The sequence below is a fragment of the Coloeus monedula genome (assembly GCF_965178545.1).
Source record: "Coloeus monedula genome assembly, chromosome: 6".
In the NCBI taxonomy this organism is placed as follows: domain Eukaryota; kingdom Metazoa; phylum Chordata; class Aves; order Passeriformes; family Corvidae; genus Coloeus; species Coloeus monedula.
In genome coordinates, this window is record NC_138786.1 from 2,232,694 (window position 1) to 2,256,707 (window position 24,014).

General features: G+C 41.1%; 1 protein-coding gene across 2 annotated transcripts in view; it reads left to right on the top strand.

Annotated features, from left to right (window-relative positions):
* SHANK2 (SH3 and multiple ankyrin repeat domains 2) overlaps nt 1-24,014 on the top strand; it is a gene marked incomplete at both ends in the record, with an annotated part of 240,631 nt that overhangs the window by 83,849 nt on the left and 132,768 nt on the right. For both annotated transcript variants that reach the window (XM_082282737.1, XM_082282738.1), the window contains one exon: nt 1,368-1,481. In XM_082282737.1, the coding sequence (XP_082138863.1) occupies nt 1,368-1,481 (114 nt within the window). The remainder of the gene's footprint in view (nt 1-1,367; nt 1,482-24,014) is intronic.

The following is a 24,014-nucleotide window of genomic DNA, read 5'->3' on the forward strand; positions in this document are numbered from 1 at the left end:
TTTTTTGGGCTGCAATTGATTTGATTTTCATCCTGCTCTGTGATAGTGCAAATCAAGTTCAGCTTCAGTGCCCCTGAGTCACAGCAGCTCCACTGATCCCGAGTTCAATTGCAGCCAGGCAGGGACCAGGGTTTTAAAGCCTGGCAAGGTTTTAACAGCACCAAAATTGCTGGTGTTGGAGACCATCAAAGCAGCTCTGAGCAGCTCTGAGCATGTTAATGTCCCTCCTGCTCTGAAATACCCTGCAGAGACAGTATCCCGGGCCTTGGAATCCCTCAGCAGAGAGATGGATTTGGACTAATCAGCCTCGATTTTCAGCAGGGGCAGATGGGGCTGAGCTGGCGCTCAGCGGATGGAGCTGGGCTGATTTGGGAAGCTCAGCCCCCCCCCCTGCAGTGTGTTTGGTACAGGTGTGCTCTGAGCACCTGCGCTGTGTATCTGAGCCACATTCCCAATCAGCCTGGTTTTGTTGATAACATCACCTTTGTATCATTATTAATGCACAGTATCTTTCTAATGGTAGATTTGTAGTCTTCTAATATACAGTAAACATACAGTGCTTTGTAGGGACTTCTATAATACTAATTTAAACACCAGAGCAAGTGTTTAGGATCCTTCCATCACCATAATTCACCTCCAGTTGCTTACTAATGAAGTTGTTGCTCTGCCGGCTTTTGTCACAATCGTTGCTGAGTCCTAGAATTAATATCAAGATAATTAGAACTGCCAGATAAAAGCCTTTTCTCTTATTGGCAAATCACTCTCCTCCATATTGTCATTTTCTTCTATAGAGAAAAAAAATCATTGAAATGTTTCAAAAGGCGTCTCCATTGTGTATCTCACCTATGGGAGGTTCAAGTGTTTGCTGTGTATTCAAACCCTTAAATCATATTACTCAACCTGCATTGCAAATCCCTGGAGCTACCCACTAAGTCAAATAACATGTTTCCCTAGGAGGCAGGAAAAGCAGGAGATATCAAAATATGTGTTATTAAAATCCATTTCAGTGTGGGTGCAGTTTTACAATGGGTTCAGCTCTTCGTTTGAGCAGACAAGACAGTGGGTTTTGGGTTGTGGTATTACCATGTATTTATCCTTGATTACACCAGCAGTGAGAACACTAAAAATGGAAACAAATGTGTGAGGGCCAAGGAAACTTGTGGTAAAAAAAATCTGGGGAGAGGTTACAAAGACTGAGCAGGGAGGGTCTTGTTTAAAGCTTACTCTGTGCCCATTTTGGGGGTACCAGCATTTGAGTTACTGCACAATGTTTGCTTTTTTTTCAGTTATTACTGAATGTGTAATGCAATAGTTTTGTATGTCTGTGAGAAGGCAAAGGGTAACGCTGCCTGTGTCCCCCTGTTTAGTTCTGAGCATCGGAGAAGGCGGATTCTGGGAAGGCAGCACCCGGGGACACATTGGCTGGTTTCCTGCAGAGTGCGTGGAAGAAGTTCAGTGCAAACCAAATGAAAGCAAACCAGGTAATCACATTGAGCTCCTGTTGAACCCTAACGTGACAAATGCCACGTGTCTGTCCCAACAGAGACATCAGGGCTTTTGTGCACTGCTAGAAATGGCAGAATTGGATAAAACTGAGCTGCTGAATAAAAAATACAGGTGGGTTTATTGGTTGGATTTTACTGTCCAAGCAAACAGACTTTCTCATGAGTAGCTGTGCTGGGAGGTACCAAAGCTTTTACACAGAGCTGCATGCAGACATTTTGTATAGGATTATGTTGTGATTTATTTTCTTAAAGTGTGGGAGAATGTCTAATGAGACAATTAAATAAGGGAAGAAAAACTGGCCAGTCACCTCCCAAGGTGAGGGAGTCATACAATGCATTTAGCTCTTGTTCACAGCCCTGTTGACATTTTCCTGAGCGTTAGAGGAGGCATCCTTTAGTGGGATGTCCCATATCCACCCTTACTGATGACAAAGGAAGTGGAATCCTCCTTTATCAGACGTGTATTGCCACAAGTGACTTTAGGCAAGGAGCCTTTACAGTCCTGATATAACAAAAGAAAAAGAAATCTACATTAAAGCAGGCTATTTTAAGAATTACCTACCTTCTCATCATTTCTCTGCTTTTAAGAATTAAGATGTGAGGACATCCTCTCTAATTAAAAGCTCATTATAAATGAACTCTGAGAATATAATTAATGTTCTCCATGAGTGTATCCAGTTTTAAATCAGCTATTGATGTGGTTTTAGATCTCTGTTGTATTGATTAAGAACTTCTGGCATTGCACAGATGATACACTAAAATTTATGCATTGTATCATTCATTTACAGATGTTTTTCTTTTATGCATGTCATTATAAAGTGCAAGGTGTACTTATCTTCTTTTTCCTGTGTGGAGAGGTTGTGTTTCCTTTTCTATTTCCCTTTTGAGAGGGGAAAAGAGGAGGAGGCAAAACCAGATCTAATGTTTGGAGAGAATGGATCCAGGCTCTGAGAATAGAGGGAGAAGTTATATAGCTCTTCAGAGGGCTCAAGAACAAGTCAGAGTTTAGAGATGGAGGTGTATCAAACAAGAGGCAGATTGAGGCTGGAATTGCCCAGTGTGGGAACAGCAGCTCTGCATTAAATCTGAGCTGCCTCCAAATCTGAAGAAAATTCTGAGGAGGGCATTGCATAAAAGTTCTAAGATAAGAAAGAAGTTTTGCACCTTTGTAGTGATTTTGAAGAGAAAGTAACCAAACTTGTTTGTCACAAATCCTTGAAGACTTCCTTGAGAATTACTTCAGGAGGTAAATTCAGTATGTCACAGGATTGCCTTAATAGATGATGATTGTTTTTTGAGCAAGGATTTCTTTGATAGTTCAAAGGAACACAAAAATTCCAAAAAGAATTGCCACAAGAGTAACAAAAGGATTACCAAGGCTGGAAGCAATAAAAGAATATAAACAGAAGCATGTTACAAATTTGCTGACATGAAATTATGAAAACTTCTGCCATGTGTCTGGCAAAGCACCAGACCATTTACTGTAATTTATAGCTATTGCTGCTTTCCCATTGTTTTCCTGTTTGCTTATGGTACAGTGGGAATAATAATGTTAACATAGCTTAAGGCTTTAAATATGCCATTCTTCTACTCTAAAAAGGATGAAAATGTAATTAAATAGGAACAAAAGGGACACATTTTCTCTGGCAGTGAACTTGTGCACTCCCATATTTTGCTGGGCTGTCTCAAAAAATGTCCCGCGCCCAGAATGCGGTTCAGTGCTTCTGTGTGTAATGTGATAGAGGTTGGAGCTGGGAGGGAAATGAAATATGTGGAATGCACAGTATGTGCCATATTATTATTGAAATATGGCATGGAGTGAAAGCAGCTGATCACGGAATTGCTCTGTGCATTCCCTCTGCATAGGAAACAATGGGAATGAAAGGGGAAAGCTTTATAAGCAAAAATCAGCCAGTATTCCCTCTGAGTACAAATGCAGAAGTAATTTAGAAAAATGTGTTAGGCATGGTGAAATGATTAGAAATTAAATTAGGTCTGCTGGGATTGCTGAAAGAACATCAGCTGAGAAACATCACAAACTTGTGCCACTTGCAAGAATTTGCATCGTGGTCTTTGCAAAGCAGCAGAACTTCTTATGATAATGATTTAGAAAGTAGATCATTTCAATGTGGAGGAAATGAAGCTCAGACTCAGCCTTTTCCACACCAGCATCACAGCAACAGTTCTTTCCCCTCAATGAGATTTAGGAACATTTCTTCCAGCAGCTTGCCTTTGCTATTAAGTTTGAACAATTGTGTTTAATAGAGGCTTGTCATTTGCACGCCGTGAGTGAAGGATAGAGGAATAGTTCTTGGAAAAAACAAACCCCAATTAAACACTCCAGGCCCAGTAAAACTGCTGGGCAGGTGTTTCATGGCATGCTGATGTATAATCTCCCTTCCAAGGAAAGTTCAATTTTTAGGGAACTTTATTGCCATCCCAGCTGTTCTCTGGAAGTGGGCAGGACGGAACAGCACCTGGTTCCTGTGCTCTCTTCAAAGATGCCATGCCAACTTGGCAGGTTCTGTTTTCCAAAAAAAAATCATATTGACTGGCATTAATTCTACCTCCCTTCTTTAATCCTTCATTAATTGAGACTTGTAGGAATTGCTCCATTATTTTGCTAGGGTTGATGCCAGGCCTATGGGCTCTTAATTATCCAGGTTGTCTCATTTGTCCTTTAGTAGCACCGGCACAGGACCTGCTGCTCTCCAGTCTAAAGAAGTTCCCTTGACATTTTGAGATCCAATGGAAAAAGAACAACAACAAAGAAAATCATTATTGTGTCTTGCTAAAGCCTTTTTCCTGCTTCTAAAAAAAAATTCTTGCAAACAAAGCCTTTGTGCTACCTCGTTTTAAAAAGTGTAGCCTTTGTAGCGAGTTTTTAACATTCTCCAGAATTACTCTGAGAGTGGAAGTATTCCCTCAGATGAGGCTGGCACATCATCTTGCCTTTTCCCTGCTCAAACACAGAATACAAATGTCACATATTTACTCTTTCCACACTGACAGTTTTCTTGTGTTATTCAGTAATTCCATTCTGAAATGTCTTTGTATTCCAAATTATGTTAAAATAGAATTTTTTTTTTTTTCTAAAATATTCTGGGTAAGTTGAAAAAAAAGTTTCTCCTCTTTAAATTGAGATGTTTCTGTTTGCTTTTCTTCCATCATAAGATATTACTTGAACTTGAGGGACTTAGTACAAAAATGCTTTCTATTACACTTGTGATTTTATGCTCCACATCCTTCCAAATTCAGAGCTATCTGGTTGCCCAAAACTGAGGTGAAGTGTTCATTTTCAGGCTGGAAGTTCTCTTTAACTACACTCCAACTTTATCATTTATTATTCCTCCCTCCCTAATGTGCCTGGAGAACGCCTAGATTTTACAAATGATACTGAAATGAAGGCAGACTCAGCGTGTCTGAGAGATTCTTGCTGTCTTTCAACTCTTGGCTTCCGCAGTGCACCTCTCCTTGAGTTCCAGCCTCATTTTTAATATTGTCATGGGATGAGTTTTCATTCCACAGCCTCCTTCCTTCGTGTCTTTTTCTATCCTGTGGCCTTGGGATCTACCTTATTAGTAGCTGTAGGAGTGCTGGGAGTTTTTTCAGACCAGATCTGGTGCTGCCTTGTGGCTGCAGTGACCATTAGCAGTTGTCAAGAGCTCTCTTTTCCCGGGCAGAATCCGATTTGTGCAGCCTGGGCTGTCGCGGCCCCGGGGGCTGTGGCACGCCCGGGAGGCAGCGCTCGCCGGGCACATTCCTGGCCCCACGCTGCCGATGGAGCTGTGCCCGTGCTGACCTCTAGTGTCACTGGTGCTGCCAGCAGCCTCTGCCAGGCCTCCGAGCTGGCATTTCCCGTCCCAAATGTCACAGAGGCACGGAGTATTTGGGTCGGGAAAGACCTCAGGGACCACCGAGTCCAGCCTTTGATTGATCACCACCCTGTCAGCCAGACCGAGTGCCGTGTCCAGTCCTTTCCTGAGCACAGTGGCTGTGCTTTTGTTTGCTGTCCCTTATTCCTGAGTTTCCAGCAGCTTGGAAATGTAGTGACAGATTATCCAGGAATAGCAGAGTTCCCTTGCAATTTCTTTTTTACCTGTGTAGGCATACACAGGTGTTACAAGCAGAAACTGCAGCAATTCTTATCCAACGTTCCCTCCCGATCCCAGAAGTTACCAAACAAGTCCAAGCTGTGTTAATAAAACACATCCTTTTGCTGTTTCTGAAGCACAGAATTCTCTGTTTTCCGCATTTCTAGTGTTCACCGCCCTGTGCATTCAGTAAAACCAGATTTGTTCCTCATTTCCACCACCCCTTTTTATAATCAGCACAACACCTTCCCAGGCAATCGAGCCAGCCAGGCTGCTAGAAAATGGATTTGCCTTCCTGCAAGAAGGAAAGGTGCTTTACTGTGGATTGAGGAGCTGACATCTGTACTGGCCTTCCAGAAGGACAGGAGTCTCGGTTTCCTGAACTTTCTGTCTGGACATAGTAGATATCCATATGTAAAACTGGTGCCTAATCCCATATAATTGATTCTGTGATTCCGTGTTAAACACAGCAGTGGAGGGGGAAACAACCAGAAAACAAAAAACCTTTTCATCCAGCCTTAATAACCCACCTTTTGTGAATGATGACCCAGATTAGCAAAATCCTTTTTAACACGTTATTCCTGATTTTTTATGACCAGTTCTGGCTGATTTTTAACTAGAAAGGCAACTGAAGAATAGGTAGAACTATTGTGGTGATTATTAGAACTCTGAAAAATTCTATGTGCAAATAACTTTGGAAACCACTAGAAGGAGGAGGGTTTCAATGAGAGAGAAGAGAGTCTGTCTCACCAAATGAGCACCTCAAGGGTTTTGATAATAAATTTTGATAAGTTCTCCTTCCACACGATTTCACCTTGAGTAGAAGGTACCTGTGTATCTGGGACAGAATTATTGTGCAACTTAAACTGTTTGGCGTGGGCAGCAGCAGTTAAGGACAAAACATTGCTGCAGCTGGAAGGACTAAATGGAGAAAGTATAAAAGAAATTTATGTATGTGAGGGAAAGATATTTTTGTAGGGAAAGTTAATCACAAACATTGTCATGGCAATAGTGTAAGGAGCTAAGAAGTTCCTTACTTGGAAACTTTTCTGACCCAACAGTGCAGGCTGGACTCAATATGGCCAAGAGAATATAAACCCAAATTAAAATCAAATTAAAAGGGCAAGGTTGCCTCACACGTAGCTGGAAAAGTGTGCCATGATGCAGATACGAAGTCAGCCTTTTCAAATGGGTTGAGAGCTCAAGAGATGACTATTCTACCTTCATAATATCACATCTTTGTAATCCCAGTCAGGGTCCTGAAGGTGGGATCCCATCGAAACCCTGGTACCCAGAGCCCACACTGACAGGTCGGACACTGTTCAGTCAGTTCCCCTCCCTTGAAGGATGTTGTCCAAAGCTCTGACCTCTGAAATACTCTTTCCTGCCTTGCTTCTGTGTTTTGCACAGCCTGGCTCATGGGATTGTGAACAGTTTCTTCTTCTGAGGAGTGATTTTCTGCCACATAATGCTTCCTATGGACAAGTCTGTCATTAAAAAAAATGGGAATGGATGACAAAACTCAACACAGTGATCATCCACAAAGATATTCTGTGTCGGATTTATGCTTTAGAAAGATCAGGAATGTGCCATATACCATATTCTTGCTTAAAGTGCATTCTCTTCCATCAATCAGTGGGAAAACTCTACTGGAACAAAAAAAAAAAAAAAAAAAAAAAAAAAAAAAAAAAAAAAAAAAAAAAATCAATGCAAAGAACTAGATGTGAGGTGCTCTCAAGCCAGCCCACAAAGCCCAGCTGACACAGGAGCTCGGTGCAGTAATAGTCAACCAATTCTGACAACTCTCTGTAGCTGAGGATGTAAATCAACCCCACTTTTTTGTCTCAAGTGATGGAAATTCAAAGAACGAACCTCAGCAAGTTTCTGCACTTTAGCTTTGCTGAGCGAGGCGTTTGTGTTCCCAGTAATGATAAACAGCAGTTTGGGAAAAGGCTCTGAAATGAATCATCACTCAATAATAATGGGAATTGGGAGGCAGAGGTAACTGGAGAGCTGTTCTTATCTGCAGGCTGGCTGTGGGAGGGAGTCATCTGCTTCCCACACAACCTGCAGAGTGTCCTCTCTGGCCAAAGGTGCCTTGAAAGGCCTTTCCTTCTTTCAGTCTTGATCTTCTGAGCAAGATAAGATAGAGATTTCTTGCTCTAGTGGGAGTATTTGTTAGGAATCTTTGGGAAGACTGAGTCTACCAACCCTTTTCTCAAATAATGGTATGGGTCTGGTTTGAAGGAAGAGTAAAATGAAGGACTCCATGAGAATAATTTCATAATTTGTCCAGGTTCTGAGGACAGCATAAAGCCAAAACATCAAAAACTTATTCAAATTAACGACAAAAAAAAGGCAAGCCTGTGTCTAGAGCTTGTAGGGAACGTAAGCCTGTCTGCATGCTTATCTCTGAATAAGTAATTTTTAATTCATAATATTTTACTGTCTGGGCTGCTCAGCTGACATGTTCTTCATCCCTCTCACTGCCATTTCCATGCTTGCTAAGAGCCACTTAGGAATAACTCTAATCAGCTGGAAAGGAGCAGCACAACTCTCCTAAGCATTGAAACAGGCTAAAAATAAATTGCACAGCAATATAAAATGAGAGTTACGTGGTAGGAAACTCAACGTTTCCAGTGCATCTGGGATTGCTGCTGTGTGAAATCGGACATGCAGGTGTGGAGTTTTTCCTCTTCTGATTCTTTCTGCATATTTTTTTCCCTCAAAAAAATCATCTGTCACACCACAGAGGATCAAAGAAGTGCAAACTCTGAGGGGTGTCTCAAGAAAGGAGCTACCATGATGGTTTATTCCTTTTACTTCCAGTGATGCGTTCCCATTTTCTGTTCCAAATCACAGCCCATGGAATATTTTCAAGTCTGAGAGCAGATAGAGACATCAGAGATGTCTACTGTTACAAATTGCTGCAGAAGCACTGAAAAGTTAAAGTTATGAAGTGAATGATTTATGAAGTGATAGAGCCTCCTGAGGAATTTAAGCCCAATTATTGGTTTAGGAGAGAATGCTTCAGCTTGTGGCAGAATTTGAGCAGCCCTGTTCTGCAATGTGCTAAAAACCTAGGAGTAATACCTAATTTTTTGATTCCCAGTTGTCCTTGTGGAAACTACACATAGAACATGGTTTTTTCAACCCATAAAAATCTGTCTCAAGCTACTAGAATTTTAACAAATCTGGCAGATCTTAACAACTGTTAGTAGACAAAAATCTGTAGCTTTCACCTCCTGGAACTCTGGAGCATTTCAAATTTCATAAAGAATATATCTTTTAATGCTAACATCTCTATACTAATCATTTTGGTTTGGTTTGTTTTAATTAGAGATACTTCTTAATACCTTATGAACCTATGATCAGCTATAGTTGACTTTTTGCTTTCTCTACATATCTTAAATGACAGTAGCAATAGATTTACTTTAACATCCATTTTTTTCCCTGAAATTCTGTTTGGTCAGGATTCTCTGATGCACCTGTGTAAATATTACTTATGTCAGAGCATGACTTCTGTTGAAATCATTCTGGGTATCTAGCAGGATTGAATAAAATGCCATAATTCATCTAACCCATTTCATTTAGCATGACCTAACGCTTTGAAAAGCACCTTTGGAAAAAAAAAAGCAAGGCAAGCCTTAGCTTAGATCTGTGCATATTCCAAAAGTATTGATAAGTCATCTTTTCCTCCTGTACTATATGAAACATTGGGGCTTTTTTTCCCCTTCTGATTTTTAATGGCTCAGATAAAAGGCTTGACAACAGAGGCTGAAAACTCTTTGAAACACTCCCCAGTTAGCTGAGATCAAATTCTTCTTAATTTAAGCAAGATGATGGAGCAGCTGCTTAAAAGTAATGGCAGTGCTGGAGGTGAGCAGGAAAATGGTGCCTGAATAGAGCAGCTGTCAGATAATCCATATTCTGTTCTGAAATCATGGCACTGCTTTTTGCTTCCCTCCCTTGCTGGAGAGCTCAGCTCATTTTGTTACTGATCGGTACTAAAGGGACCCTCTGGGGTCAGAAATAGATTATTGGTGTTCAGGTAAAACAGACAGACCTGAGTGAATGTTCCCAATAGTGAACTCACAAAAGGAATTGAGTTTTAGATGGTAATGGAGCTTGGCTGAGTTGTTTGCACACAGAAGTGTGTGTTTGTTGCTGAGTTTGAAACTTTACCTTTGCTTCCTGAGCTGACATGGAAGATGTCCATCGACTTCCTCAACCCTCCAATCAGTCCACAATTCACAAATAGACAACATGGCTGTGAAAGCCAAGCTGATTTTGTGGATGATTTACAAGTAAAAAGCACTCCAATGTATTGTTTTGGGTCCTTTTTCTGTAGCCAAGGGTTCAACTCTAATTATACAACGACCACCAAGTCTTTGCTTCGTGCTTGCAGTTGTGTTTTGCACACATCAAGAATTAGTTTAGTGCTGTCTAGAGAGACATGGAAAACACTTCTGTATTTTGGCTGCCCTCCTGGAAATAATAAAAGCAATTATGTTGGATACCTTGTACAACATATTAGTGATTTAAAGAAATAAAATATAACATATCTTTATCTCATAATTCGTCTGTCAGGTAAGTTATAAAGCTATTTTTTTAATGTTATATTAACATTTATTAGTCAAGACTTTAAAAAGAAGGAAAATAGTTACATTCCTGACTGTAAATCCCTATAGATTATACCTTTTCTTTCATTTTTCCAGGATCAAACCTATCCTTTGAGTTGATCTCATAGAACACTTTGAAGCCCTAGGCCACTGTTTGAGAGAAAATGCAAATACAGATAGGAAAATCCAAGGCACCTCCCCAAAATCCCCCAGTGTTCATGCTAAGATTTCATCATCCAAAGACAAGACACAGTTACACGCAGCAAACAAGACTGTCAGAAGAAATGATGCCAGAATTGGTTTATTTTAAGACCCATAGGATGTTTCTAATGTTATAGATTTTTGCTAAGTGCTTGCCCCAGAGAAAGGCAAATTAAAGGTTCTCGTTCCATTTTTAGAAAACAAGTCTTAAGGGTGTAGTTTGTTTTCAAATGGACACTTGAAATCCTTCTATTACTCTTCCTCATTTGTCTTAATGCTTTGATTATGAATGAATTACCATTTTCAGGGTGACCTGGTGAGGTACTACCTGTGTTCTGGGCAGCAGGTGGACAGATGAAAATGGAAAATTATTATTTTCCTCTGAAATGTCTTGTTCACTGGGGGCAAGGGCAGAGTCTGGAGGAAAGCAGGGAGGTGGAAGTGATTGTCAGAGGGGTGATGCATCAGTGCCCCGCTGGGTAAGCCCCGCTTGCTGTGTTTCCTGGGCAGCCCAGCAGTGGGATGGTGCCATTCCTGCCGGGCAGCCTGCTGCCTGTTTCCTCCCTGCCGCAGCAGGGGGATGCTATTCTTAGGAATGGGTGTCCTCAGGTGCCCACTCCCCCAAAACAGATTGCAGGAGTGCTGAGAGGGACAGACACTTCTCAGCACACACAGACACAGGCCCAGACCTTGCCACGAGGACTCGGTGCTCCTGAGTAGCTCGGGGGGGACGTGTTTGTGAGAGTGATAGGCAGGGAAGAACACACACCTGGGAAGCAGAATGGCTGCAGGGGCTGGTAGAGCCGTGAGTTGTGGTGTGCCACTGCCTCCAGCTTCTCTTTGTGTGTGTTTTTAACTGCGCTTTCAATGCTGCCACTAACCTGGCAAAGACACATATCTGTTTTTTAGGGTAGTTTGTGTGTAAAACTCTCTTGTTCCTAAAATAGTGGCTGCTGTGCCTAAAGTCTAAGTAACCTTGACCCCAAACTTCTGTTTCATCATGCTGTGTCTGGGAGGAGAACTGCTAAGTATTACTGAACTTTTCCTCATTAAACAGGTGCTGAGTTTATTAGCATATGTCTTATTAGCTGTCTAATAAATGCAGGTGAGACTGATTATTTAATTAGAAGCTTCACCTCTACCAAGATGTTTTTAAGTATTCATTTTGGTAGATGTTTTAGCATTCAGTTCTGAAAATATGAAATACTAAAGTTGAACTCTAATGAGCTACACCATAGTTCCTGGATTTGAAGATTCAGTGAGGTTTCACCCTGTCGATAGAGCTGGAAGACTGAAATTGATTATAAATATTCTCCTCCAAAAGTAAATCTTTAGAATTTCTTGAAGTCCTGACCTTACTTTGGAGGATGCTGCTACTCATCACATTTAAAAGTTAAGTGGAAATACTTAAGTTAATCAGCCAAACACTTCAGGAAGTTCTTGCAAGGCTGCTCTGATCCAATTTAAGATGTATTACTGCACCTTTTAAAAGTAAAGGATCAGTAAATAGTTGATGATCATGAGTAACAAATAAGGCAGCATGTAAAATCTACCATCAGATCTGCTCAGAATCAAAGGATATTAAGAATTTTCCTTTAAAAACACTATCCACTTTCTTAGGGTGTGCTATATGGAAACAATACTGATGAAGTGTTTCATGTGTCATTAAACACATATAATTTTGGGATCCTGCCCATGTTTTCCAGTACAACCATAAACAGGAATAAATTTCAAGTTGTCGTGTTATTTATGAGGGACAAGCTTGAAAAAACATCCAATATTCCAAGATGTTGGTAGAACAGAAGGGAAATGGTTGCCAGCGGGATCACAGGTACTGTCACGCACACAGGGAACAGGATCTGGGCTTTCTAACAAGATTCACCCCTGACAAGGATTTTCCCTTGATAATCCTCCTGTTTCAGATAGCTCAGACTGATTACTCGGGCACTGAAATGGGAAGCTTAAAACACCACTTATCCCTGATTGCTGGAATCTTGTTCTGGGAAGCTTTTGGGAGAACAGCGGTTGGTTTGGGTTTTGAACCAGAACTCGCAGCTTAAGTCTGAAAAAATCTTTTGTGGTGCAGCCTCTGGAGGATGCAGCCTGTCACTAAGTGGCAGATTTATGGTTTGACTTTCAGCTGCCATGGCAAAGCCCAGAGAAACCATACTGACCACTACAACAGAGAGTTTTGAATGGAAATCAATGAGCTTGAAGTGATTATTGCCTGAATATTACTTAATTCCCTGTCTGGCATGGCCACACCCAGCCCTATCATCAGCTCAGGTTTGGGAGACTGGGACAACCGAGAGTATTGGGTCACTAAAAGTTTGTGAGTGGCTTGAAAAGCAGTTTGAACTGCAGGTGTGAATTTAAATTGCCACAATCCCTGTCATTCTGACTGAATTTTTTTTTAATCCATTCTAACTTCATACCTTTAAGATTAAATTAAATTTGCCCAAGTTGTCTCTTATAGTCAAGCTTTAAGGTAAAGGTTGCAAAAAGGTCACTTGAAGGAGCATGAAAATAAGAAACCCATTTCACCCACCCCCTAAAACATGTTAAGAGTGTCTTTAATGCTTTCCCAAACACATATGAAGAGTTTGATTTAACATTATTGCTGTTCATAAACGTAAGAGACCAATGAGTTCCTGGAAACTGATTGTTTTTCTGGAGTTAAACTACATTTTTCTTGAGATGTGGCTGATACAAAGCATCAGGATGCTTAAAAATTGCACCACTGCTGATAAAAGATACCTTTAAAGCTTTAATTTTAAGTGTATACTGTTTTTAAAGTAGTTTGGGTTTTGGTTGGTTTTTTTTTTTTGGAGGAAATTCTTTATCTTGCCAAGATACATTTTAAAGGTTTTTTACTGAAACCTGCACTATATAACATTGTGCTTTTCCCTCCTGTGAAATGTGTACATGCCGTATATATTTCAAGCATTCATTTTTGATGCCCTAAATCAGGTTTTACCTGATTTTGCAACACTCATTTTGCTTCTATGATCAGACTTTCATGTGAATATGAAGACACTGAGGATTTGTATTGGTTTTTCTCTTCCTTATTGGTTTTCCCCTGATTTTCTTGCTGAGCTATTCCAAAGTGAAAAAGTAAGAGATACCCTATAGGCCATCTTCCACATGTACATGATACATGACCTCAATGTTTTTCAACATCTCAGAAGCAAGAACATGTTCTGAATTGTTATTACATGCATTTGATGAGCTATTTAATGGTTTAATGATAATATTTAAGTCAGGGCTTCTTGACGTTAATATATTGTATTACTCAAATCAATTCATTCCATTAGTATCCTAAAATCTGAAGCATCTGTTTAGGAGCTCAATAAATCTGACTGTTCTGGTGTCTTTATCTGGGATATCAATATTCAGAAGCCTTTCTACATTCTGAACGTGCTGATTGCACCTTTTCCTTACAGAAAATCAATTACCCTGCCTTGCAGCAGGCAGAATTTTAAACAGATACAATCCAAACTTGAATTTCACTCCCTGATTTGATTTCTGGATGCTCTGTGTGTGTGTACAGCTCTTCTGTGCCCCTTGTTTAAATTCAGGATAAGGTCACCAGTGTGCACCTGATACTGTGCAAAAGGTTTTCCTTGCATTTCCTGACAGACAATATCACCAAGGGTGGGAGGGCTTTGGAGGAGTTTCTCTTGGTTTTCAAACTGGTCTCAAGTTTTCCAAAGAGCCATCCCTAGTGAGGTTTTGTCTTTGACTTGGTTCCACATTCCTAGCTCACCAAAGTTTGGGATTAGCACCCTTCTCTCCCAGCCCTTGTTCTGAGCCCTGCCAGAGCCAGTGTTCATCTCTTCTGTTGGCTGCCATCCCAAAATCACTTTTTTTCCAAGTTAAGTCAAAATGAAAACGTGTGGCTAGCAAGAGCAGACAGGACCTTTCGTGGCTAGGAAGTGGTGAGGAGCAGCCTCAGCGTTCTGCTGTCTGTGGGTGCACCCGGACACGAGTCTGCCAGAAATGTTCCCTCAGACAGAAGCCCCGTTCCGGATGGAGCGGCTGGAGCACGGAAGGAGTGACGGATGTGCCAAGGGATGTCCTTGAATAAAAACACTCTGGCTAAGGATTAACCCTTGTGCTTCTCACACACAGAGTGGTGAAGCGGAGATGCCCCTCACAGTGGATGCGTGACGTGTGCTCTGAGCTGCATCTTCGGGAGCAGTCCCTGCTTTCAGTAGCTGGTCACTAGATGGCATCTTTGGGTTCCGAATTTAGGGGAAAATCACTCTAACGGTTCATTTGTGCTCAGCCTCGTTTCACTTCACTCTTAATTCTGTCCGGATATAAAAACTTGAGAAAAGGCATGCCAAGACAGAAGGAGACGGGGGGAAGGAAGCATTTTTCTGTATTTTTTGGTGCTTTTTGAGCAGTCGGGTTTATCTTGAATTCTAATAATTATGTCTAAACATTTTGGAATACTTCTCTAGGTAATATCTGTGGAAATTTTTAGATGATATATTAATGCAGATCTAGGAATCTGTCATTTATTGTTTGGTTTTTTCCCCCACACTCCTTAGAGATGATAGTCAATCACTAGGAAATGTTCCAGGTAAAATCACATCTTCAAAGCACTTGAAACTGAAAGCAGCCAAACAGCAGTTACCAGCAAGGAATTCCAAGTTAATACCAAAACAACTTCTGCAGCAAAGAAGTATATGTCCAGCACTATAATCCTTAAAAACTGAGACATCTTCATTGTTTTTATCTAGAAATAAGTAAAAACTTCTGTCCAGATTCTCTTGATTTGAAGGTACTGTAAATCTTTCCTAACACCAGCTGAAGGTGAGAATAACTCAGTAGGTGGCAGTCCACTTAAGCCAAAGAAACAGTGTGAGTATCAGGGAGTGGGATTTGAATGCAATAAGGTGTTTATTAAATATTTCCATGTCATCCAAAGTCAGCATGGCTTGCATCTTTTATTTAGAATCCTCCAGGCTATTGACACTTTCTTTTTCCTATCTGGAGCTGCTCTGTAAAATCATGATAATAACCCTCTAAATGTATTTGGGAAAAGTTCTTCTTGCAGGCTTCTTCTCGCAAATGCTTGTCTGTGTGTCTAGAGCTTGTTTTGGGCTTTTTTTTTTCTTTTTTCCCCCTTGCTTCTCACAAAACAAGAAGGATCTGTCACTCACATATTAGCCAGTGTTTTCATTTGATTTTTTTATAGGTTGATCCTCAGAAGAGGAATCAGTGTTCTCCCTCAATAAATGGCCTGGATGTTAAAAATCTCCTCTCGCACTCTTCCCAAAGATGTTGAGCCCTTTGGGAATGGTGTCAGCTGCCTGTTTCCCTTTCAGCCCGTGGCAAAGGTGGTCTGCCATGGATTTGTATCCGTGTTGCTGTAGGATCCATCACACAAATGGTTTCCTCATCGTCAGCAGCATGAGGGACCTCTCTTTGATTCAGTCCTCTTGGTTGCCATGGCAGGGAACAGATGCTGGTTTTTTATCTTACCTACATGATGGATTTGTTACCCCAGCAGTATGCAAACTGCTCGAAAAGTAATAGCACAAAAATACATTCATTTAAAATAAAAGAAGCCAGAGCTTTACTGGTGTAGAACAGTGTGAGTTCTAAACCTGTTAAATATAACTCAACTCCTATTGCCTTCATCCCCCTGTGTGTTTGCTTCACTCCCAGCCCCTTTCAAGGAGCCTACAATCACTCCCCCTCTGTGTGAAAGGAGTGCACTCAGAGATACTTTAAAATACAGCCAAGGGAGTTGCTTATTTTCCTGAAACACAGAAGGTGTGGGTGTCAGAGGCAAAAAGCTCTGATAACCTGCTTAAGCTGCTCTGACAGTGTTGGTGGACACATGGGGCTCAGGTATGAAAAAAGTTGAAGGGAGATTTTGATAACATTCAGGAATTTCTGACAGCGGCTGTGGCTTGTCCTTCTGTGCTTTCCCCTGTGCTCAGCACTGGTGAGGCCACACCTCGAGTGCTGTGTCCAGTTCTGGGCCCCTCAGTTCAGGAAGGACTTGGAGGGGCTTGAATTCCTCCAAAGGAGGGCGACAAGGCTGGTGAAGGGCCTGGAACACAAGCCCTGTGAGGAACGACTGAGGGAACTGGGGTTGTTTAGCCTGGAGAAAAGGAGACTCAGAGGTGACCTTATCACTCTACAACTCCCTGAAAGGAGGTTGTAGCCAGGTGGGGCTTGGGCTCTTTTTCCAGGCAACAACTGACAGAGCAAGAGGACACAGTCTCAAGCTGCACCAGGGGAAATTTATGTTGGATGTCAGGAAAAAGTTTTTTACTGAAAGAGTGATAAAGTTCTGGAATCATCTGCCTGGGGAGGTGGTGGAGTCACCATCCTTGGATGTATTTAAAAAAAGATTGGATGTGGCACTCAGTGCCATGGTTTAGTTGAGCTGGTGTTAGGGCATGGGTTGGACTTGGTGATCCTGAAGGTCTCTTCCAACCTGGTGATTCTGTGATTCTGCCACGTGTTTGGCCACATGTAGACTGTGGAGAGAGAATGTGGCAAAAATACAAATATTGCCGAGGAGGTCACTGAAGATGAGACCAAAGGGTGTCTGAGAAAAAATGTTGAATCAATGCCTTATAGCGTGGGGATGGTATAAAAGAAAATTCACATGAACTTTGCTGCTGCAGTTGTTCCCAACAGCTTCTGGTGTGAAGGTGCCAGTGGATTACTTCTGTGGGTTTTACCCCAGGTACAGATTGTGCACGTGTGATAAATCATGGCAGAGATAATCAGAGAAAACTGTTGTGTCCTGGGAAACACTCGGAGCAAATCTGTGCTGTAGTGGTCTAAAATAAACAGTTGTATGTTATTGTTCATAGCCTTGTCCACTAGGAATAAAGATGTTTTTAAATGTAGCAGGATTCCATCACTTTGCATAAGTACTGGAAGTAGAGTCAGTGGAGGAGAAATAATTAAATGAAAAGAGAGTGCTTGATGGACCTTTAATCTTTTTATGTGCAGCATAAATGCCAAAGTAAAGTACACAACCCTAATAGCTACTTAATGGCCATGCAGGATGTTGTGCAGCGGGCAGATAACTCTGCAAATGAAGAACTGCTGCAGAAATCCTTAAAAAAAGCATGGAAAAAAGCGATGCAAGCTTCTACTGGGTGAAGCTATGAAACAGATTGGAATGGGATATCACCTTGTTACGGCTGTGCTTGACTGGGCAGAAATAACACCAAATTAATAGCCTTCTATTTTCTTGGGAATTTTTGAAATATTTTGTGATCAAAGGCATCGTTTGGGGCTTCCCAGTGTCTGGAACCTTGCTTGTGGTAAGGGGAGGAATCACACTCTGAGGTTGTGTCCGCGGCTGCAGCTACAAACTGCAGAGCTGAATAAATCTTGAGCTAAATTCTCTTTCCAGACTGATGTGTGGATATGACAGGAGATCTCATCTTCTGTAATTGCTGTTGCTTATTCCAAGTGGTTCTTGCTGCTTCTGGATGTTGAAAATGCCAAAAGTTAGGTCTGCTTGGTAGTTTTCTAAAATGTCTTTAGTAAGTGCCTCTTACAGAGGAGGGCAGCTTGAAATATTGATTTGTGCAGTGGAGCAAAAATTCCAGTGAGCAAAATCTCAATCAAAGTTTGGTTTGGAAATGTATTTATTAGCTCTGATAACCGAGGGAAAGAAAATAGATCCATAAGTACAGTTTTTAAAATGGAACCAAAGTAAAACAGGTGATACTTTGGCCTGAGAAGTGTCCTCTGGGATTTTTCATCAATCATAAATACACATTTAAATTACACTCAATTTATAGCATTTAGAGGATGATTTTCTCCTCTCTATATTTTGTACTTTCCCCAAAGCTGATGATGCCTTTTCTTTTCTTCCTCTAACTTCTAATCTCCTGATTTTTGGGTAAAGAATTCCATTTTGTTAGATCTCTAATTATGTATTCAGGAGGCTTCTCACTTCTCCAGGTTTTTTTTGGCTAATGACCACTCTGCTTCACCTTATCTCAAAGCAAAATGCATGATGGCTTTTATTCCTTCAGGAATAAAGCAGATGGCATTCAGCACAACATCTGGGGGGGAAAAAAACCCCTCAGATCTTTGAAGTGTTTTTAGTAAAGTAAACACTGCTAAAATGAAATGATGGATTGCTGGCTTTACCTAGAATATCCCTGGATGGAAGGAAGGTTCTTTTAGTTCCTACCTATTTTGAGTGTTTTGTATCTGGAGACAGGATTTAGAAATTGATACGTGCCAGCAGCATTTAAGTTTATGACATTTTGTGGAGAAAAAGCTTCAAAAAAATCAGTATTATTCCTGCTTTGGTTCTGGGAGGAGCACCCTGATTCCCAGTCCTGAAAACACCTCAGTGGATCTGGGCTGCTGCTGTCAACACACAACACTGCAATTGATTTTTGTGATTACAGGCCAACAAAACAAATCAAAATGCATCTAAAGCTGGCAGAACTGCAGTTAACTCTAAATCCTGCACTGTGAATAGCAAACCTACCTTTATCTGCCTTATTCCTGTTACCCGTTTCTAGATGAGGCTTCTTCTTTTAACCAGTATTACCTTAAAATTTTAACATCATAATGTTCTTGAGGTGACAAGTTGTCAGCTTCAGGTTATGTGATGGGGAAGGAGATTATCTAAAAGCAGTTATTTGTGCATTTTCTCCTGAAATGCTGGTGATGTATGGCAGTAAATTGAGGTTCCATAGCAGTCCTGTGAAGAGTAATTAGACAGTGATGCATGAAGAGTGATTGTTAAACCAGTTGGATCTTTCTGAGGGTCAAAAGAACTCTTCAAGCTGTGCAACTTGTTATCACTGTGAGGTGATTCTGTCTTGTGCTGTCTGTGTGCTGGATTAGGGTAAATAATGAAATGGGATTTTTAAATTATATATTTGGAGGATTAGATTTGCATGGCCTCTTTGTGGATTAAGTTTGGATATGCTGAGATGCAATTTATGTGTGAGAAAGAGATAAAGGACAGGGAGCAGGGGGAGAAGGTGGGAGTGGGATTATCAAGCACAGAGAGATGGCTAATCCAGGTGGGCTTAATACACTCAGTTACATTTTTAGAAAAGAATAAACTGACTAAGTAGAGATCTCAATTAAGTGCATCCCATGCTTGAGACACCACTGCAAAACAAAAATTCACAAATTCAAAATCTCTCTCCCACTGCTCTTTATTTGCCTTTTTCCACTCAAATTTGAGAGGTCCCAAAGTCCACCCTATAAAAGCTTCTAACAGGCTGTATCTTCACATTTTCACGTTGCAGGTTTGAGAGAGCAGTTTTGGGAGGTTTTGTACATCAGTTGGGAGGTTTGAGCTTTTTACATCATTTGACTATTTGATTTCTTCAATTATAACACTTCACAAATCTCATAACTAAAAATCTCGTAGGTACCAAGATGCAGCATAATTCCTTTTTACTTATTAGTTTATAGGCATTAAGCAGGACACATAATGGAGTTTCAGGAATAATCAGTCTTAGGAGAATTCATTTCTATATCACTGCTTGCTTCCAAGAATTAGTAATTGCAGAAAACATCTGGAAATTATGGCAAGTTTATTTTGCCATTCCTGCTATTGTAACCTTTGGGCACCTTGGAAATAGGTTTTGCCATCAGCAAACGTACAATTTTATCATTAAATTTACAAGCTTAAAGCTCAGGTCCTTTTTCAGCTGCACAACTTTAAACCAGGTGTATTGCCTTCCTTTGGTGCTTGCTGTGGTCTCTGGGATGCTGTTTGCACTCCCTGTGCCTCAGGTACCTCGTTCTCTAAATTGCAAAGCTTTTCTGAGGAGAAACTTCATGAATGTTGATCCACAGCAGTAAGCTGGTCTTTTGCTGTGATCACTTCAGGGATGGTTTTCACTTCTGTTTAGGCAATTCCATCCTAATTGCATTATTTGAATGGTGATACGTTTAATTTTTGTAATACTTGTATATTCCTACAATTGCATGGTCAGATATTATTCCAAATTTGGGTAAAATCATACACTTTCCTTTCACCTTCACTGGATTTTGGGGAAAACTGGACAAGCCACTCTTCAATTTACCCAGTGCACAATTAAAAGGCATCTCATTTTCTAGTGGTCCATTCATGAGGGTTTCAAAGTGTGTTATAAATAAAACTTCTCCAGTCTCTGTCACAGGAGAAGTCAAAAATCTTAACTTCGGAAACAATTTTACTGTCACGTTTAAAATAAATTCTTAATCTAGATTCAACTAAGTGGTGGAAAATAAAACTTGAAAGGGTCTGGCTTCAGGTGTAGATAAAAGATTGTCAGATTTGAGAAGGAAGACCTACTTTCTGCTCCTTTTTTGAAGACTTCAGCAGATGAAGAAAAGGCATTAAGTGAAATTGTCAGAACTAACAAACCAAAAGCTAACAGAAAGGATAAGATATATATTTCAACCTGATTTTTAGTGTGATCTTTTATTGTTCTTCATGCATACTTATGGCCCTCCCTCTTTTTTTCCCCTCTTTCTGGTTTTTACATCCTATGATTTTGAATCTAATTAATCAGACTTCATTCCCAGTGGTGGCTTGGTGTCAACAAGGAGAACCCCGAGCAGGTAAAAACCCCAGTTCTTTGTCTCCTGAGTGCTTCCTTCAGTAGGTGTTCCCAGTATAGATGGAGAGTGCTCGGCTGTGGTCTGGAAATACATTAATCACTTGAGAGGCCTTTTCCTGCACAAGTGTGTTTCCTCTTCCTCAGCTCCTCCTGGTTGGGGTCTAATTGCAATGTGTATTGGCAGAAATTGCATTCATTTCGAGTAGGTTTGGCACAGGGACCTCACATTCCTGGTGCACACACAGGTAGCACAGAGAGCCAATCTCCACTGTGGGCTCCAGACTTTGGAGCAGCACTGTTTAGTCAGTCACCTCCCTTCTTGTATACAATGACAACCACTCAGGAGACCTTTTCTGCAAAACGTGACACAGACAAGCAGAACTTGAAAAAAATTGTCAGAAGGGTTTGAAAGCTGTGCTTTTGTCAGGGTTTTATCAGCTCATGCTCCAAGAGTGAGGGGAAGGGGAAGAATAACGGGGTAGTAACACTTAGTTCAGATAGTCTGAGACAACTCCCGAAACACTTGGTCAGAATCACCAGCACAGTCCCTGTTCCACAGCATTTGATATTTTCCTGTGTGACACGAGGTAGGAACAGGTTGAGTCCAAAGCAGTGGGAATGGGGCTCGCGAAGGGTCTGGAGCACCAGGAGCAGCTGAGAGAATAGGGGGGTTCAAGCTGGGGAAAAGGAGGCCCAGGGGGGACCTTGTGGCTCTGCACAAGTCCCTGACAGGAGGGGTAGCCAGGTGGGATCGGGCTCTGCTCCCGGGTAGCAGGGACAGGAGGAGAAGGAACAGCCTCAGGTTGTGCCAGGGGAGGTTCAGATTGGTTATTAAGGAGACATTCTTCATGGAAAGGGTTCCAGGCATTGAAACACTGGTATGAGAACCCAGGATATTTAAAAGCCACTTGGATGTGGCACCTGGGGACATGGGGTAGTGGTGGCCTTGGCAGTGCTGGGAGAACATTTGGACTCAATGATCTCAGAGGGCTTTTCCAACCTTAATGATTCCATGATCCTGTAGCTCTGTGATCAGTAGACACCCAGCTATGCCTGAGCTGTGTGCTGTGGTTGCACATGGATGTTTAGTACTGTATTGATCAGAAATTATATTTACATCAATTTTTTTAAGGCTCATTAGCCCTTTCATGCAGATCAAAGCATTCACTCTCTTATTACTCATCGAAATGACTCAAGTGAAGTCTCTGACCAGTAATGAAGAGAGAAGTTTTCAGGTCCCATGGATTTTCATGGCCAAACATTAACTCCATTAGTGTTTTGCAACAGATACAGTCTGACTTCATTGTGTGCTTGTTACGTGAGAAGTATCTTTATTGCATTTTCTTTTTTTTTTTTTCCCTCTCATAAGCAGCAAAAGAGTGGGTTTAAAAAAAAATAAAGCAATATTGTTTTTAGAACACTGCAACAAAATATAGAAGTGATAGCTGTGGCACATTTCTAATAGCTGGGCTGAATCATATTCTGTTCCTCTAATGGCATGCGTAATTGCTCCAGGTTTTCAGGCGTCCTTCAGCCGCACTTATTTAGATTAGTGACTGATGCATTTCCATGGAAACCTGCAGCAGGGAAAAAAAACCCTCTTGGTACAGCGTGGAACTGAAGGGACGTGGGCTTTGAGCCTCGTGTAAAGTAAGGCTGCTCGGTTGTGGTCAGCTTGGTTTGGGGTTTCTGTTGTAGCTGCTCTCTTCAAAGGAAGAGGAGCTGCCAGCAGCATTTTGTGTAACAATTTAGAACGCTTGTCAAATCCTACATTCCTTGAAAAGCTTCAACTTTCTGAGTGTAGTCGAAGGAGTACATTTTGAAATGAAATGTCTGGGGTGTTCTTCTCAGTGAGGATGCAGAAGCACCCAAACCCCAGGTAAGCTGGTGAGAAACTGGCTAGAAAGTCAAGGTCCAAGGAGGGAGTTCGTTTTGGGGGTGTTGTGTAGAGCTTTAATGAAGGATCACTGAGTTTTGAAGTGCTAGTGGCAGGAATGGAAAGGTTTTATACAACGTCCGTCACTAAAATACCTGGAAAATATAACTACTTTAAAAAACTTTGCACAGTACTGTTGCCTTTCTCAATATCTGGTACAATGTTAATATGCATTGCCTAACATATAATAAATAGCTGATTTTTAGTGCTTTCTTAGAAAACTCGATTCTCAGCATTCTGAGCAATTTGTTCTAATTTCCAGGAGTGTTTAAGGTTGCAACACGGATTTTCAAATGTGTTTTTTAAAGTAATTGCCCTTATGTGTTTACACAGTGCTGTAAGGGCAAGTACCTTCCATACTTTTTTAAAAGTAGAAATATTTTTGGATTTGGCTTCTTTCCTGCTGCAATCATCCTGATTATTTGGAATACCAGTGTAGGTTCTCTAGGAGTAAGCTCTCAAACCAATGGTGATAGTTACTCCTATTTGAAAACTAGTTATCCTGTGGCCTGGCTCTGAACCCTGTGTTACTTAGCAGCCATCAATGCAAAGTATCTCCAACCATATCTAGAAATGATTTCGGTATTTTATACAAGTTATTTTTTTTATTATGACATCTATACATAGCCATTTCTATATATTCTGATACAGCACCATGAATTCAGTTGATAAAGTCTGGTACTCCTGTTAAAAGTGATGAGGTGTTTCTAAGTAACTTTTCTTTTGTATTTTGGAATTTATAGTTGAACATTTTATTTTAGACACATGCAACAGCGTGGCCAGGCAGGAGTTCTTCCTGGTGAGCAGGGAACTGTCCACATCCACATCCACGTCCACAGATCCTTGTTCCACTTTCATCTTCCCCTCTCTGGTCCTGTGTAAACCTGGGTGCCACATTGCTTAGCAACATCCTGCTCTGAGCTGTTTGTTCCCTCTGACTGGAGTTATAACATTAAATTAGAAGTTATTCTGAGGCCCTTACAGTGGAAGTTGCAAAGTATTCCTCTCTATGTTGGGTTTCGGTCGTGTTTTATCCACGGTGAAAATCAGACTGGGAAGTCCACGTGCACAATCAAGGCAGA